Genomic DNA, 17645 nt, shown 5'->3' on the forward strand with positions numbered 1-17645 from the left:
TATTCCATGCATGTATAATATGTAAAAATATACTCTACTGTCATGTATATCTAAAAGGAACACACAAAAAAAATAATGATTACCCCCTAGAAAAATTATTTTTACCTTTTTCAACTCTGAACTCTTTGAGGTGTACTTTCTAACTTTTATTCCATCAAGTAATTAATTAATGAAAAAGTATATTTTCCTTATTAGATTAGTGCTATCCTAACAACTTCAACCTCCTCCTCCTCCTCTTCCTCCTCCTCCTCCTCCTTCTGATGCTGACCCAGTACCTTGCACATACCAGGCAAGGGTTCTACTGCTGAGCTACACCCTCAATCCATTTTTATATTGTATTTTATTTTGAGACAGAACAGGACCTGCCTGAGATGCCCAGGCCTGCCTCAAGCTTGGAATCCTCCCATCTCAGCCTCCTCAGTTGCTGCATCTGGCCCATCCCAATTTTAAGAAACTAACTTCAAATCAAAGAATTGGAACCAAATGGAAGAGCAAAACTTTATAACTTAAATGGGGATTAATAAATGATTTCTTGAATGTTATTTTTGAGAAATTAATACAATTCTATGCAGGGATGATTTTTTCCATTAGGCATATTAGCCACTGAAGGCCCATAATACTTCTTGAGGTCCCAAAAGATATTTAATTTTAATTTTCTTAAAAATCAGAAGCAAAAATAAATATAATAATATGAATATATAGGAATGACTCCACCCTAGTTTGTACTACTCTTTGTGGCATTTTTCATGAAGAAAAGGGTTTACAAAGGAAAGTTACCTGGTGCATACAAGCCATCCAGTGGCTCTAATTCTATAATTATTATTATATAATAATTAATACTGTGACTATTATTCTATGTAATAGTCACAGTAATAATTATTATACCTCTGCCATATACTAGATTTTAACTGTCTAGATCTTTAACTGGCTTAATGTTATAGTGTATTAATTGATTAATTAACTCATTGATTGCAGTACTAGAGATCCAACTCAAGGTCTCACACATGCAAGGGAATTACTTTACCACTGAGCTACATCTCTAGCTTAATATTAAAATTATAACTAACTAGGTTTTAATTGGTTTAATTTCTAAGTTTCAATTAATTTAAATTGAAAATTAATTTATATAGTGATTTTTAGATTTTAATAAACTGTTTGTTGGTGTGATTTCAATTTTATCTGCTTCTAGTGTCCTAAAATAAGGCCAAAACACTACTTTAATACTCTGTAAAAGTCTTGAAATATAATTTTTGCTTTATGCCTTACCATAAAAATAGATTTATACCAAAGAGAAGAGTGGCAGTAATGACAAAACATAGTTTGAAATCCCAGTTCAGATGCTAATTTGAAGTGCTAAAGGGAATGTTAAAGATAGATGTCTATTTCCAGAATAGAAACTGTAGGAAAGAAGATATACAGAACAGAAAGCACTCACATAGGACTGCCTCTACCATCACGACAGAAAAATAATGTTTCAAATATACACAGATAAGTTTCCTAAGGTAACAATAATCAATATTATGAATCTCAAATTATAAACAGGAATGACCAATGTAGTATATTACATTTAAAAAATAAAGACAGAGCATGGATGGTGAAAGGAGACCCTCATCATTATACAAAATACATGTATGAATATGTGAATTTGGTGTCAACATACCTTATACACAGAGATATGATAAATTATGGTATAAAAGTGTATTAAGAATTGTAATGCAAAAATAAATAAATAAATAAAATCAAAAAAGAAAAAAAATAATGAACTTAAAACAAAACAAAATAAAAATAATAATAATAATAAAGACAGAGCCAGTTGTGGTGGTGCATTCCTGTATTCCCTGTGACTCAGGAGGCTGAAGCAGGAGGAAAGCATGTTGGAATTCAGCCTCATCAATTTAGTGAAATACTATCTCAAAATAAAAAAATAAAGAGGACTGGAGATGTAGCTTAGTGTTAATGCAACCCTGGGTTCAATCCATCCCTATCAAAAATAAAAATAAAAATAATAAAGGCAGAGTTAAATAATTAAAGATATTTGCATATTTCCTCTTATTTCAAATGGGAGAACTATGAAATTCTGTATAGTGATATTTAATCCTGCATGCTATGTTGGGCTTTCTAGACACTTCCTTGTTATTTCAATGAAAGCATACTTCACCCATATGTGAAGTCTAATATACTGACAATCATTGAAGTTGGATGATGAATGCATGAGAGTTCATTATCTATTCTATACTTATATGTGTGTTTGGAAATTCCACAATAAAAAGGAAAGAGAAAAATATTAGAATAAAAATCTTAATTCAATTACCCCTCACATTAATTTCTAGAGACTCAACATGGAAGGAAGAAAATGTACAAATTTTAAAAGACAACCTTCTCATGTTTGGTTTCCTTGTCTGCATAAAACTGATGGTTGGAAACATTTTCCAAATAACAAACCAGGATTAGAACCAAAAATCACAACAGATTCCTAGAGATGCTTCTTATGTTTATTCACAGTCTGACTCCATGATACCAATTGTTCTCATTAGGTTTGCTTTTCTTTTTACCACAAGCATTCGTATATCTATAGTCTTTAAAAGTGTCCTTTTGGAAACAAACTAAAGATCTTCTAAAGTAGATGCTTTCAATAAATCTTTTTGAAAAACTAAGTCCACGTTTGGGTTTCACTAAGTTCTAATGAATTTGTGTGCATACTTAGGGAGCACATTTTATACCCACACCAAGACTTTTTACCAGTAGGCCTCTAGTTCAAAACTGTGCTTTGTGGTGTTGGCACAGTCCTTTGAGACCACATTTGTACCTGGCAGTCCACCAGCTGGGCCTCCATGTCCATGGGCTCTTTAGGTGAACCCAGTGCAACATCCAGGGTGGCTTTAGTATTCAGGAGCCAGTGGTCCAACTCGTCTGCTTCGTAGCGATACCTCTGCAGGGCCTGCTCCTGCCTCTGTTCCTCCAGCTGATCATTTAACTTCTCCTAATGGAATAAGCAGAATGTAACACGGATCACTGGAAGGTGAACTCTTTAAGATTCAGCACAAGAGAGTTCTCAGCTCTGGCTGCACACCTGGAAAACTTAAAAAACAGTTTTTTAAGTTGCTTGGATCATATCCCAAAACAAAAATTCAGAATTTCTCGAGGTGTCTCAGATAATTTTATTTTTTAAGATTACCCAATGATGCTAATGTGCACTGAGAGCTGTTTGAGGTATTCTCAAATTAAATCATAAGGGTCCAGATCTGTCCTATAGGACCAGACAATAACTTGAATGATGCTGCTGATTATATCAGTTCAGTTGCTAAAGCTGTCCTCAAACTTGCAACCCTCCTGCCTCAGCCTACCAAGTCATTGGGATTAAAGGTGCCCAGCTAAATACCTTATTTTTAAAACTATCTTATTGATAATTCATTATTATTATTTTAAATCATAATTTTATACAATTTAAATCATAATTTTATACAATAACATGGAGATTAGTAAGTAGGGCACACACATTAATTTTTGAATAGCTCTTAAATTAGAAATACATGAAGAGATAATTTAACTAACCTTATATAAGTAAGTTTAGAAAGAGCTTACACAATAGGGTCATGATAAATCGAATTACGGTATAATTAGCTGCTAAATAAAATGATCTTCTATTTATATAATAAGAAATGTATTGAGAAGGAATTATGTGCCAGAGAAGTTGCTGGGCCCTGGAGGTAAAAGGAGCCACACATTATAGGAGTCTCTGTGAAGCCTGTGGTCTAACCAAATCATAGGAGCAGCAATACAAAAATGCAAACATCATATATACTCTTTAAAGCCAAGAGTTACAAGAGAATAAATAAAATAAATTATTATTTTTATTTTGTTTTGTTTTAAGTTCATTATTTTTTTTCTTTTTTGATTTTATTTATTTATTTATTTTTGCTGATTTTAGCATATATATAGTATTAACACCGAAATCTATGTATTGAATAATATTTAAATTAAGTAACGTGAAAACCAGAATTGCAAGAGCATTTTCATGAATTATTGTGTTTAAATTGTTAGCAGAGACTAAGAAGAATTAATCTTTATAGTACTAATAATATTTGTCAAGCACCCCTATTTAAACACAGCAAACCCTCACACAGACCTACAATGGCCCTCCGCAAGGCTCAAGTCTCCTGAGTGCTTGGTGCGGTCTTCACAAGGTCTTTGCCTGCAATGAGTCAGAGGGGCTGAAAGGACTCATTCATGGTTGCACCCTGACTCACACTCCATGCACAGGATCCTGTACAAACACCATGCACCTTCTCAGGAGTGGGGGACAGTGGATCCTTGAGCACCACAAGAACTCGCACACCTGTTAGCGGGACCTGCAGGGTCAACTCAGAAGCACGAGGCAAGGTCTGCCTCGCCTTACCTCCAGGAGCTGCCGCTTCCCAGCCGCTTTCATCCTGATGGTGGACATTCTCTCGGCCAGGACGGTGAGCGTGGACTGCAAGGCCAGCTGCTCTGCCGGGTCACACTCCCTGGACTCAGACACCAGCTCGTCCCCGAGAGCTGACTGCAGAGCATTGATTTCATCCTGGAGCATGAGGATCTCGTCCATCAGGGCCTGCAGGAAAAGCAGTCATGCTCAGGCACGCATTTTCAGCCCAGAGGGGCAGCAGCACTGGCAGAGGCTCACATCCACTGACACTAGTGAGAGACGGTCCGTGTGGATGTCATATTACCAGCAAATTGGGGGGCTACTCACCTGAGTGTCAAAACGAAATACTGACTGAATGCCAGGATGTTTCTGATTTTAATACTATATAGGCCACTACCTAAAGTGACTTTGAACCAGTTAATTAAACTTTCTGACTTTCTGTTGAGATCCACAGTTTAGTCAGAATGACGCCTGTCATTTTTGCCAGAGAGAATGGTTGAAAGGTGACTCGACTCTGGGATTAGGGTGGCTCCAGGATTAGGGCGGATCCTGCTGGGATTAGGGCGGATCCTGCTGCCTTGGGCGCCTGCTACTTTGGAGTTCCCGTTGAGTTCTGGCGGGGTTCTGAGAGAATTGGCGTGCCCCGAGCCCGGTGGAGGCAGTGTGTTCCCGGGAAGTGTGTGTAGAGTTCCGGTGAGAGTTCAGGAATAAAGAGTTGCTGTTTGAACCTACAAGGCTTTGTAGCGGCTCGGTTATTTGTGCCCAGCCAGACTGCGGCATTTGGTGGCCCGTACAGGGAACGCCTGAGGCTTGGAGGTAAGTGAAATTGCTCGCCCCTGAAGGAGAGCAAAAGAATGGGTGACCATTTCAAAAAACAATGTGTTCTTGTTTTGATTTATTTTGTTTTTATTTCAAGTTGCCTGTCCCTAGCACTTTCTCAGGCAAACTGGGGAAAATGGTTGGCTCAAAGTTTGAAGTTGTTTGCCCCTGAGGAAGAGAAATTGTTAGAGGAAGGAGGCACCCCAGTAAGACCAAGAACAGTTAGGGCATATGTTGATACAATACAAAAATGTAGCCCATGGCTTTTTAAAGAGGAGTTGTTGAATATATCACAATGGGACCATCATGGTATCCTGTAAAAAGATTTTTCTTCAACAAGAAAGAGATGGCTAGTTCTGTTTACTACACTTGTCTAAGATCTTGGTTTCTACAAAGATCTGATTAATTTACAAAGCTAAAGTGTTGAAACATCAACCACTAAATATAAAATTAAGTACTCTTTACTTATTAAGTTCCATAAGGTAATATATTTAAACATTATGTGTGTTTTCATAAATTGGTAAATGGAAAAAAAGTTTAATATTGCTTTGTGTCTGTGTCTTTGCTAAAACAAGGTTACTAAGAGTTAAGATTCTATCAGGTGTAATTTATATACAAAGAGTATAAGAAGTTTCAGTTGGGTTTCAATTATAGTATCATAGTACCATAAAAAAAACATGAAAGCATTTCATCTTATTAAAGTGGAGTAATTTGTCTAAATCAGAAATTTTATAAGGGTTGTTTCAGAATGTGAATTTATAAAAAGGGTTAACGGCTAGAAAAGAGATATTAAAAGATTCAAGATGTGGAAATATATTTTAATATGGAAGGTTAAAAGAAAAAGAAATGTTTCTAACTGAGATAATCTTTGTGTGGTAAAGTAAAAAGTTGTAAAATGTCTAAGTAAGTTGCAAAAGGCTTTAAAAGGTTAAATTGAAGGTGGTTAAGATGCCTTCATGACAGAGGAAAGATTGCATCATTCGAAGCCTAGTTAATCTTAAAAGCATTACTTAAAAAAAAAAACATGAAAATGGGAAGATAATAGGATAAAAGCAATTTGGAGAAAGAAGATTAGAAATTTGAAGTGAAAAGCTTTGAAGACAGAAGTACAGGAAGGTGATAAAAAAGATAGAAAAGATGTGGGAAGATAGAGAAGATGTAGGAAGACAAGAATTTTAAACCCACAAAATAGGAAACAAAAGAAAACCAGGAGGAAAAAAGCAACTAAGGGTGAATGTACAAACCTTAGGAAAAAAAAAAACCTAGAAGATAGAAATAAGATAGAAAATGGTTGAAAATGTCAAGTAAAGGTATTTAAGATAGAAAATGTAAAAAGCTAAGACAACTATTAGATACAGACATTCAAGATAGAAAAAGGTAGAAGAGAGAAGTTTAAAGTCAAATATTGGATAAAATAGAAGAACAAGGAAATTATTAGTAATTTTTTTTCAAGAAGCCCATCAACTTTAATTTCTGGTGGTGCAGAAATTAGAAGTCTCAGATGAGGGTGTTAAAATTTATAGACAAGAGCCAATTTAGAAAACATTAAACTAGAAGGAAATTGGTTTAAAACCACACCAAAAAATTAAAAGGACTAAAGTAATTCTAAAAACTAAAGCAAAATGCTTTTGGAAGACTTGAATTTAAAAGGATCTTTAAATTTCCAAAGGATGTATATAGGATATTTTGGAACATCATCCCTGAAGAAAAATCAGTTAATGTTTTACTTAACAGGAATCCCATACAATCCACAGGGATAAGGCATAGTTAAAAGAGCTCATCAAACTATTAAAATGTACTTATTAAAGCAAAAAGAGGGAATTGGAAAGTGGTATATATCCCCCAAAGATAAACTTAAAATAACCCTTTTTACTGCTCGGTTATTTGTGCCCAGCCAGACTGTGGCAACTTTCAAAAGGCTCATCTGTAATGGGGGTTGGGGGGGCCACAGGAATAGGGGCAATAGGCAAGGCTCAATTGTGTCAAGTGTCTGAGTCAAAGTTGAAATTAAAATCCATCAAAAAGAACAGGAGAAGTGGGTAACCTTTTTCCGTGTTGTGACACATTCCTGGGTTTTCTCCTCTTCTCAACTCTAAGAGGTGAAGTTTCTTTGGGGCTCATTTCCTGCCCTCTCCTCTCTTCACAGTCTCTCCCAGGCTACAAGAGACCTCTTTAATGGGGTCCATACCCAAAGTTTCAAATGCTAATGCTGCACACCTCTGAAGGCACATCCCTAACCCAGAGGTGTGTCCTAAGCTTCAGACTTATGTGTTCTACTTACATAGTTCATGGGCATTTCCATCACATTAAATGCTGTTAAGTAAAGATTGTGCACCTGAACTGGCCCAAAAAATTAAATTGGAGTCACTCATGCTAAAGTTCCAGGACATCCAACCTAATCTAAGGCATATAATCTCACCTTCCAAGAAACCAGGAGAAATGAGAAATTAACAGAATTTCTCAAGTAGCCTAGTCTCAATCAACATAAAGAAGTTGTATCTGTTTTAATTCTTATACAAAAGAAGGGACCTAAGTAACCTGAAGTTCACTGATCAGTTGTTTTCCTATTCTGCCTCCTTATCCTTGTCTTACAGGGAAACTGAATTTGAAATGGTAATCCCAGCTACTCAGGAAGCTGACTGAGGCAGGAGGATTTCAAGCTTGAAGCCAGCCTGAGCAATTTAGGGAAACCTTGTTTAAAAAATAAATAAATAAAAGTACTTGGGGGTATAGCTCAGTGGTAGCGGAAAACTGGGTTCAAGCCCCAGCACTGCAAAAATAATAATAAATAAATAACCAACCCACGAATCAGTTTTTATTCTTTTTTTTCTTTTGGACATTCTTGGTCTATAAAACCAATCTCTTCTACTCAACCCCTTTGAACATTACTGAGTTTTATGGAATGAAGTGTTGCTGGATTCTAGAATCCAAAATAAAACCAACTAAGTTTTTAAAACTAGATTGTTGTGATTTTGTCCTTTGACAATATAAAGCCTGGTTTCTCCCTGACTTTCCCCCTCACAGCTCAAGCTGTAGACTTGGGAATAACACCATCATCTCCTTCATTCACATATCTAATCTGCCACCAAATCCAAAATACATCCTGCACATCTACATTATGTCCATTTCCACCCTCCCACCTCCAAAGTCAAAGTCAGCTTCCTCTGTTGTATAAATGGCTATAATGATTCCCCATGGGTCTGCCTGCTTTCACTCTTGTCTCTCAGGCCTCTCTTTACAAAGCAATTACAATGGCCTTTAAAAAATATCCCTTAAATCCTCTCATTCCCCTACTTCAAAATATTTAATGACTTCCTGTCTGTAAAATAAAATATGAACTATTTATCACTTGCATGGCCTCAGGCTTCCTGTTTCTTGTACCACCACCCACCCCCTTCCTGCTCTCTGAATTCCTGCCTTCTTCATTGTCTCCAGGGCCCCCAGATCTTTCCGGCCTCACAGCCTTTGCACATGCTGTTCCCTCAAGCTGGAACACTCTTCCCACTGTGTGTGTGTGATAGCTCTGCTCGCTCTTCAGTCTTAGATTAATGTCACCCCTCAGATGCCTTTCCTGACACCCCATCTAAAGGAACTCTACCATTCTGCCAATAGCACTGTTTTCCCATTTAACATCTACCACAATTATACATGGTTTTGATTTCTAATTTTTCATATTTTATGACTTGCTCTTCACCTGAAACCTTTGCAAGAAATTCTTATTTGGAAATTGAATGGCATGCTAGAATAAAAGGCACCATAACAGGAGAGGTGACTGTGGCCAAGTCAAGTAACATAAGTTTTATATTAGTTAACGTTTGACAGTTTCCATATCTCCCATGGACTGCAAGTTTTGCTGTAGACAAGCGCCTCCTCCAAGTATACTCTCAACAAATATTAAAAAAAAAACCTTCTCTTTCTCTAATATTATGTTCTGTCCAATTGATTTCTAAGAGGCTATCACACTGACAATATTACCTACATTCAGCGAAGTGTGTGGCTCTGTGAATTTTCACAAAATACACACACACATGTTGCCACCCAGATGGTGAAATAGAGCATCCAGGACTCAACATGCCCTGCCCCTTTGATGTCCTCCCTATGGCTCCTCCCCTCCTCCCCCACCAACTGGTTGACCTGTAAATATGGTCAATGACCTTGGCCTACATTTCAGCTTAATGGAAATAGAATCATAAAGGAATCATTGCTTCACATCTGGCTTGGTTCACTCGTACCACAAAAGCCAGGCTTGATGGTGCTGCACACAGAGCTGCTTATTTTCACCTGTATCATTCTGTACTATCAACTGGCTTGTGGATCTTTTTAATTTAAACCTTTCTAGTGGGTTCACAGTGGAACCTCCTGCTAGTTTTAATCTGCATTTCCCTGCTGCCTGACACCAACCACTTTTTCAGACACTTGTTGGCCATCTCTTCTTACTGCTGGCTAAAACTCTTGTGCATTCTCCTCTATTAATTATTAATATTATTGATCTATAAGTGCTGTTTATAGATCTGGAAGAATTCTGTGTGCCTGTGTTTCTTTCATTTCTGTGTATTGCAAATGTCTGCTCTCACTCTGGAAATATCTGCTCCTATTTTTTTCTGCTTTGGGAAAAAAATCCTTTAATGGCGTCTTTTGATAAACAAATTCTTAATTTTATTACAGATTGATGTTTTCCTTAATAGGGTTGTCAGCGTCCTACTTTAAAAATACTTTGCCTTCCAGAATGTCATGAATATATTATTATGTTATCTTCTAAAGAGGTACTGGACTCCAGGTGTGGCTCAGTGGCACTGGCATGCTTAGAATTCCTGGGTTCAACCCACAGCACAGGGGGGAAAAAAGGAAGGAAGGATGGAAGGAAAGAATGGAGAGAGGGAGGGAGGGAGGGTAAAAGGAAGGAAGGGGGGAAAGGAAGGAAAGAAAGAAGAAAGGGAGGGAAGGAGGGAGGGTGAAAAGAAGGAAGTAGGAAAGGAAGGAAAGAAGAGAGAGATGGAGGGAGGGAGGGTAAAAGGAAGGAAGGAGGACAACAAAATGAATGCTACCCAAAACATGGTTCTTATGAAACGGAATCAGTTTTCAAAAAGTTTGGCACAGGATTTTTATGAGATAAAGATAGAGAACAGGTGTTAAGAAATTTTATAGCAATTTGACATTGTCATAACATCAAACAAGCTTTCATTTAATTTTACAAAGTGTTAGTCTTTGATGGATTAGAAATTAAGATATTCACCGCAGACAGTTTGGAAGCATTATTTTAAACTCCCCCCCCCTTTTTTTTTCCTTTTTTTGGTCCAGCACTATGTTGAGATATATAATTCATCTAAATTTATTTTTTGTGTCCACTGTAGGTAGGAATCAAAATTACTCTTTTTCCTTCACCTATTGTTTTTTGTGCAATCTTTGCCATAAGCCAAGTATCTATGTAGATGTGAGTCTATTTCTGGCCTCTAATTCTGTCCTATTGACAGATGCCATACTATCTCAGTTCTTAGAGCTTTGTAAGTCTTACAATCTGGTAGGATGTGTCTTTCAACTCTATTTATCTTCCTCAAGGTTGTATTGGCTGCTGTTGACATTTTGCATTTGATATTTTTGCAATATATTTTAGAGTTCGCTTATTTATCTCCATCAAAAAAACTTGCTGAGATTTTTAAACAAGATTGCATCAAATTAATATATGGTCCCTTTTGTTATGATTCAAAGTACTTTTTGTCTTAGTAACTTATTTTCTAATGTTATGTGATCACTTGCTTTACCTGATTTCCAAAAGTATAAAATCATATTATTTGGTCTGATTTTATAGGCTCCTCCATAATTAGACTGACCTCGTTATGTCTCTTTGCTTTGCACTGATCCTTCACAGAAGCAAGAAGAACCTGCTCATGGTTTCACACCATGCTCACTCTCTTTCCACACACATTTACATTTATAGTGCCTCCTACCCACTCCTGTTGTCATTCCAACTTTTTAAACTCTATCTCCCCAAAGTTCTTGCTAAGTCTCATTTAATCTACTTCCACTGCTCTAGCCCCACAGTTACATTTAACTTTCTGTGCAATGTGTTGGTAATTCCCACCACCAGTATGGCAGATTTTTAAATCATATATTAATGAAAAGCGTGTCTTTCTGATGTGTACATCATAGATGCTCAACACCTCTAGTTGAACTGAATTTATTCTAATTCATGATAGAAAAAATTGATATCTGAATCATGAAGCAATAAAAAAATCAATACGTGTCCTCATTTAATCTCCGTGGATCTGAACAACCAAGTGTGCTGCTAAACTGCTGGCTTCATTTCTAACTCAAACTATTCTAAAATTGCTCTCTGAATTAAGCAACAAAAGGATTAGGTGCTGTAAAAACTGCTGATTTTCATCCTGTTAGATTTAGGCTTCTGTTCATACTTTAGAGACAGCAGCAGTTAAGCTTAATGGGTAGGGTATTCTTTTGGAGTGAGGAAAATGCTTTGGAACATTTTATATAGATTAAATGGAGGTGGTGACTGTACAAATTAAGAATAGCCTATTTTTCACTGAGCCCAGCATGGTGGTGCACACCTGCAATCCCAGTGATCTGGGATGCTGAGGCAGGAAGAACACAAGTTCGAGGTCAGCCTGGGTTACTCCACCTAGATTACTTAGAGAAGTATTTGGAGGAAATATGTGGGAATTGAGTTAATTATAAAGAAACTATACTTCTAAGAAGAAAGGAATAACAATGAGAGTATTTATATAATTTTTAAAAAATATAAAAAGCATACTGGACTGGGCTGGGAGTAGCACGCTCGCCTGGCATGCGTGTGGCCCAGGTTCGATCCTCAGCACCACATACCAACAAAGATGTTGTGTCCGCCGAGAACTAAAAAATAAATATTAAAAATTCTCTCTCTCTCTCTCTCCCCTCTCTCACTCTTTAAAAAAAAAAAAGCATACTGGACTTTTTCAAAATTGTAAAAACAGCAATTTTATAATAGTGCTTGGCATTTTTAAAGGACGATTCCAGAAGCCAAGAACACATTTAGATTTTGTAATACCATTAGCTTTTCTCGTGGGCAGCTCTGTCCCAGAATCTGTAGAACTTAGGCACAGGCAGTAAAAAGTAGCAAAAATTGCTCAGATGGAAAATTTTAGATTTCTGGTGTTATATGAAATTATATTGAATGTTCTTTACATTTTCTCTTTCTCCCGTTAGAGCCATGAATATCATTACTGAGTCCCGATGTCCGGTAATTATCATCAAATCAGTTACATTTTCTCACAGCTATGATGGTTAGCACTGCAGTTCTTAATTCATAAAGGGACCAAAAAAATCAACAGAGTTGTGATTGGCCTTAATTAGAAGAAGAGTCAGTTTCACTTTCAATGTATAATGCTTAATACTAGTGTGCAGTTTCGAGTGCTTTAAACTAAATCCTTTGAACGAAATAATAGTTTTGCTTTATAGTCCATTGATGTGTTATTTCATACTAAAGCTTGATGAATGGTGTGGAAGCTAACTCACATTTTCAGTTAAGAACTGAAAGTCATGGCTAGTCACCAGAATCCTGTTTCCCTGCCATTCCTAACTCCTGTGAAAGCCAGGGAAGGGTTTTGGGAACTGTGGCCTTAGAGGGCAATGGACCTTGAATGAAGGTGGATGTGACCTGAAGGTAGAGAGAAAGAGTAAAACTATTTAAACCTTCCTATATTTCATCAGCTTCAAGAATTTGAGTGTCTGACTCTTAACTTCTCTCTGGTATAGCCCTCGGAAAATGCATGGTATGTTCCTTTTGGATGCTAAAAGAAAGTGACCATATGTAGGACAGCCCAAGTTGGCCAGCAGCACTTTCATCAAATGGGGAGGTGGGGAGGCACTCCCCTTCTACAGATGACATGAAGACAAGGTCCAGGGGACAACAGGACAAACAGAACTAAGGGATTGGGAACAGCAAGGAGTGCCAGGAGCACCCTGGGGGCAATAGGACACCCCTTCAGATAAGAATGAGGTGGCTGTTGGCCATTAGAAGACGAGAGCATCAGTTAAAGAGGACTGCGCAACCCTGAGGCCCCTCTGGAAGGTAAAGGGCTTTGGAGAGCAGTAGAATAGCCACCTGGTTTAGAATAACAAAGTTCTAATTACACACTTTCACGGAACACTTCCTAAATCTGGAGGATTATGGTGACTTCAGCATGGCAGAAAGACCTTCTGAAGGAAGTTTATCAAAATAAGTTCTGAAATGGGTGCTACGCACTTGATCTCTATCTTGAGAAGTTACCAGAGTGTCAAAAATTTGAAACCACTATTTCTCAATATGCTGTCTTTAGATGAAATGTTCTCATTTTTCTGTTATACTGTAAGGCCCTCCCTGTATTGCAAAAGAATGCAACATAGTCTAAGGTTATCCTTGCTTCTAAAACCATAAAGATGTAGAGCAAATAAAGCTAATAAGCACATTATGCTTTTATAGCTCTTCATTAATGTCTAAAAATATCTTACTTTTCCTCAGGCCCCAAGTTATAGCACACAAATATGATTGTGTGTTAATAGCACATCTGATAGTATTGCTAAAGTACCAACTAGACTTTAAAATAGGCACAGTTCTTAGCAGGAATTTTAAGTTGATGAATTTTTAACATCATTTTCTAATTTAGATTAATGCAATCCACTGTTTCTCATCTGAAACTGAAGCTTTGCTAGTTTGTATAATCTTTTAAAAATGATTGAAGTCAGAACATTGACAAGATTACAACCTAGAACACCTATCCTCCCTTCTTTGCCCACTGAAGTCTGAGACTTAAGTTTCTTAGATAATAATGGGGCAGTGATGGGAGCATACTGGCTAGTACCCAGAGAAGGCAGATTTGGGATGTGTTATTCTACAATAAAATCAAAACAATTTGGCAACTGCAAGGAAATGCACTTTGTATAATAAAAGTGCAAAAGCAATATTAATGCATACAACTTTTTATAATCAGAGTGGAGGTCTGATTTTCTTTTTTTTCCTCATTAGAGCTCTCCTGAAGCAGTGACGGAATGGACAGTCTGCTCTCTGGAACACAGGCCCAACCAACAGGCCTGTAGCACCTATTTAATCATGCAGGAAGCTGAAGTCATCACTATTTTTACCTGATGTTCGGCCATCTGGCTTTCTGGGCTCTTGCTGGGCTTGAGACTCTCGCCAAGCTTCATCTCGATGGCCTCCATTTTGGTTGAGATGGACTGGAGGGAGTCCTGGTACTTTTGCTGCCGTTCCAAAGCTTCATAGAGGGTGCGCTGCTTTTCACTGATCTAAACAAGAAAAGGGATCTTACCAGCAGTTTCTTACCTCTTATCTTCCAGGTTACGACAATTCTTTCCTCACCGCTTTACCCAAGGGTATTCAGCCATGTAGTGGATGTGTAACACTCTGGAAGCATTTCATAAGATAATACCTAAGGTAATGGGTGTCTGGTGACTTTAACCAAGCCCACATTTCAAGGGCTTACCACGTTTTTTAAGGTTTCCCAAGAACGCTGCAAATCACCCAGTTTGGCAGTAGCAGAGGGCTCCAGTCCTGGTTCATAGAACTCCTGGGAGGCCGCTGTGCTGGGGTGAATCCTTGCAGCATCTGTTTGTAGCCGCTCAGCCGACAAGGCTTGGTAATAAGCAATGTCCTGCGAGGGAGAGCACAGTGGAGGATTCAAAAGGAAAGACAGAGTCTAGAACAACCTGTTTTGGGTACTGTCATGTGAGTAAAAGTCTAGGATTTGCATCTCTCACTGGGGCTATTAATCAGTAAATTCTTGTTAACAAGAAGAATTTACACATACAGAAGCATGTTGAAATAGCTATAACATTTTGGTTTATTTAAAAAAAATAAATAACTTTACCAATATTTTAAGTTACCAAAACTAATTTTATATTTGGTAAAATGGGCATACAAAGAACTTGGCTGATTGACCAGTATGACAAAATGAGGGATTCTAAATGATTTGGTTCTAAAAATGTTATTCAAGGTATTGACCAGAGTGCTGAACCGTCTTTTAAAAAGTATTTGATTTAAGAAAGTTACACATATAGACAGTCATTTTGCAGCTGTAGCTAGATCTTCAAAATTTGTGACTTAATTATTTATAGAAATTAATTTTAAAATGTTAATACTAAATAAAGGAAAACATAATTAGGAAGTTGAAACTAAGAAACAAAGTTTTCTCCTATTCATTTCCTGGAAGTACATAAGATATGATCAAAGGGAATAGTAAAAATCCATGCTTTTGAATTTTTTTAATCTCTTGGGTCATGAGTAATATAACATGTTTTATATTTATGGTAGTGATTTTACTATACTGAGATATGTAATGATGTATTTCCCAATAGTTTCTATGTGCATCTGTATCTTAATGGAAATTGAATAGGGAGAGTAATGTTTATATTCTGTGAGTCGTGATTATAAGGTTCATTAAATTTGTGGTTGTGCTGTTGAAGATAATTAGATGAGGTTAAAATGCTGGAACCTTCCTGATAATCATGGAGTGGTAAGAAGTATTAAAGAAGCAGGGTGGGGCGGCAGCCGGAGTTTAAACTGGGAGTCAGGACACCTGAGATCTGGTAGACATTCTCCTAAGAACACGTACAACTGCAGCATCTTGTGCACAGCTCAACATTGGGTGACCTTCAGGACTAAATGAAATAACATCTGAGTGACTACTCCTATGCATTTGGTGCAGAGGCTTCTAGATGAGTCCTTAACATTTCTTGATGGCATGGCCACAGGCAGACAGCTCCTCTTCACTCCTGACCCTGTGCCCTCTTGAGTGCATTATTGTGGCATTCCCAAGTCCTTGACAGGCTCATATCACTGCTCCTTGATCACCTCAGCTCCACTTCAGACCCCACACCCTGAGCATGGTGCTCACTGAGTCAGTTGACACCACAGGTATTTCTTGCTATGTCTAAAGTTACTTATGCCCCTTTCTTGCCAGCACTCTTGTTTCCCTTGCCCCTTTAACCTGGGCTTCACAAACCTGGAAAATCCTAACCATTGTTCAATTCAGATTTACTTTCCAGAGTGAAACACATATAAAACACACACACACTCAGAGCCATCAGCTCAAATATTCACAAATCTGGCTCTGTTTGGACTCACCCTTAACCTCATGCTTGCCAGTTGGCTTGCTAAAGGAGGTCTCTCCCATTGATGTCAGAGTCCCATAAACTTTTTCAAGGACCCCAATCCATTAATGGCCTTTCCTTCTGGTTGATTTTCTCCTCAGCATATAGAGACAACTCTCTCCCATCTAAAAATACCTAGACATGCTCTTTCTTTATAATTTTGTTTCTCTTGATATCCCAATCTAGAAATGTCCACACATCCCACTTTGATGGATCATTGCAGATGGATCCGTTTGTGCCACAGGCTTGACCTGTCACTTCATAATCCAGCTTCTGAAAATGGCAGTATATATAGCAATGTCACTCTCTCCCTCTCAACCCACCCCTCAATGCCCAAATGAACTTCAGCCCTGATGACCACAATAAGGCCTCTCGTACCACCGTCATCCGTGGCTTCTTTCCCTTGAAATATGATAGCCGTGTTCCAGTCCTGCCCTTGCTTGACCTCTCTGCAGCATTCAGTAGCACCGGCTGACCACTATCTTTTGGAAACACTTTCCACTTACTCCTCTGTTCTCTTCTCAGTTCCCTGGTCATTCAATATTTCTCTTTTGTAATTTATTTTTCCACTAACTCCTCAATATTGGTAATTTATAAGCTCCAGGCTCACACATCCAGCTGCTCACATATATCTCACAGGCTCTTCAAACTCAATATTTTCACAAAAATGAGAAATGAATTCAGGAAAAAGTGATAAAGGCTTTTCTCTCTCTCAATACATGGAACTTATACCCATCTAAGCTATAAATTTCCTCTCACCCTCACCAGCCACTGGTTATGTAAGGATAAAGTTCTATTGATGCATATCCCTCCCGGAACCAAGGTTCAAATTCTCATTACAGCAACTACCCTCCTAACTCCAAGACTGCAAATTGGTAGCCTGCAGGCTGCCTCTGGTCTGCATGCCTTTAGCTTGGTACATATGGTGTTTTAAGTTTTTATTTTTTTAAATTATCCTCACTAAAATAGATTGTATTAAAAATCCAGACTCACGGCTTCCTTTGCAAACCTGAAGGTATGTACTGTTGTCACTAGACCCCGTGTCTACATGCCCACAGCAACCTTCACAGAGGCTCTGGCCTGTTTCTCCTATTTTTAGCACCTGGATGAGCCAGGCATGAGTGTGTGTCTTCTGTCCCTAACTGGCTTCCGTGCCTGACTATTCCCACCTCTATCCTACTGAATGGTCTGTTATGAAGTTCAGTCTGTGCATAGCTGCTTGTTGAATTCCCTTGGATAGTTAGCTATTAAAGTCTAGATGAAGTCCCAGTTCACTTGTGTGGCC

At 37.9% G+C, this 17645-nt stretch overlaps 1 protein-coding gene across 4 annotated transcripts in view; it reads right to left on the reverse strand.

Moving 5' to 3' along the window:
- SYNE1 (spectrin repeat containing nuclear envelope protein 1) overlaps positions 1-17645 on the reverse strand; it is a gene marked incomplete at its 5' end in the record, with an annotated part of 432633 nt that overhangs the window by 130780 nt on the left and 284208 nt on the right. For all 4 annotated transcript variants that reach the window (XM_081295717.1, XM_081295719.1, XM_081295718.1 and 1 more), the window contains 4 exons: positions 2807-2980; positions 4397-4591; positions 14336-14497; positions 14695-14862. In XM_081295717.1, the coding sequence (XP_081151843.1) occupies positions 2807-2980; positions 4397-4591; positions 14336-14497; positions 14695-14862 (699 nt within the window). The remainder of the gene's footprint in view (positions 1-2806; positions 2981-4396; positions 4592-14335; positions 14498-14694; positions 14863-17645) is intronic.

The sequence above is a fragment of the Spermophilus citellus genome (genome assembly GCF_964194105.1).
Source record: "Spermophilus citellus genome assembly, chromosome: 5".
Taxonomy (NCBI): Eukaryota; Metazoa; Chordata; class Mammalia; order Rodentia; family Sciuridae; genus Spermophilus; species Spermophilus citellus.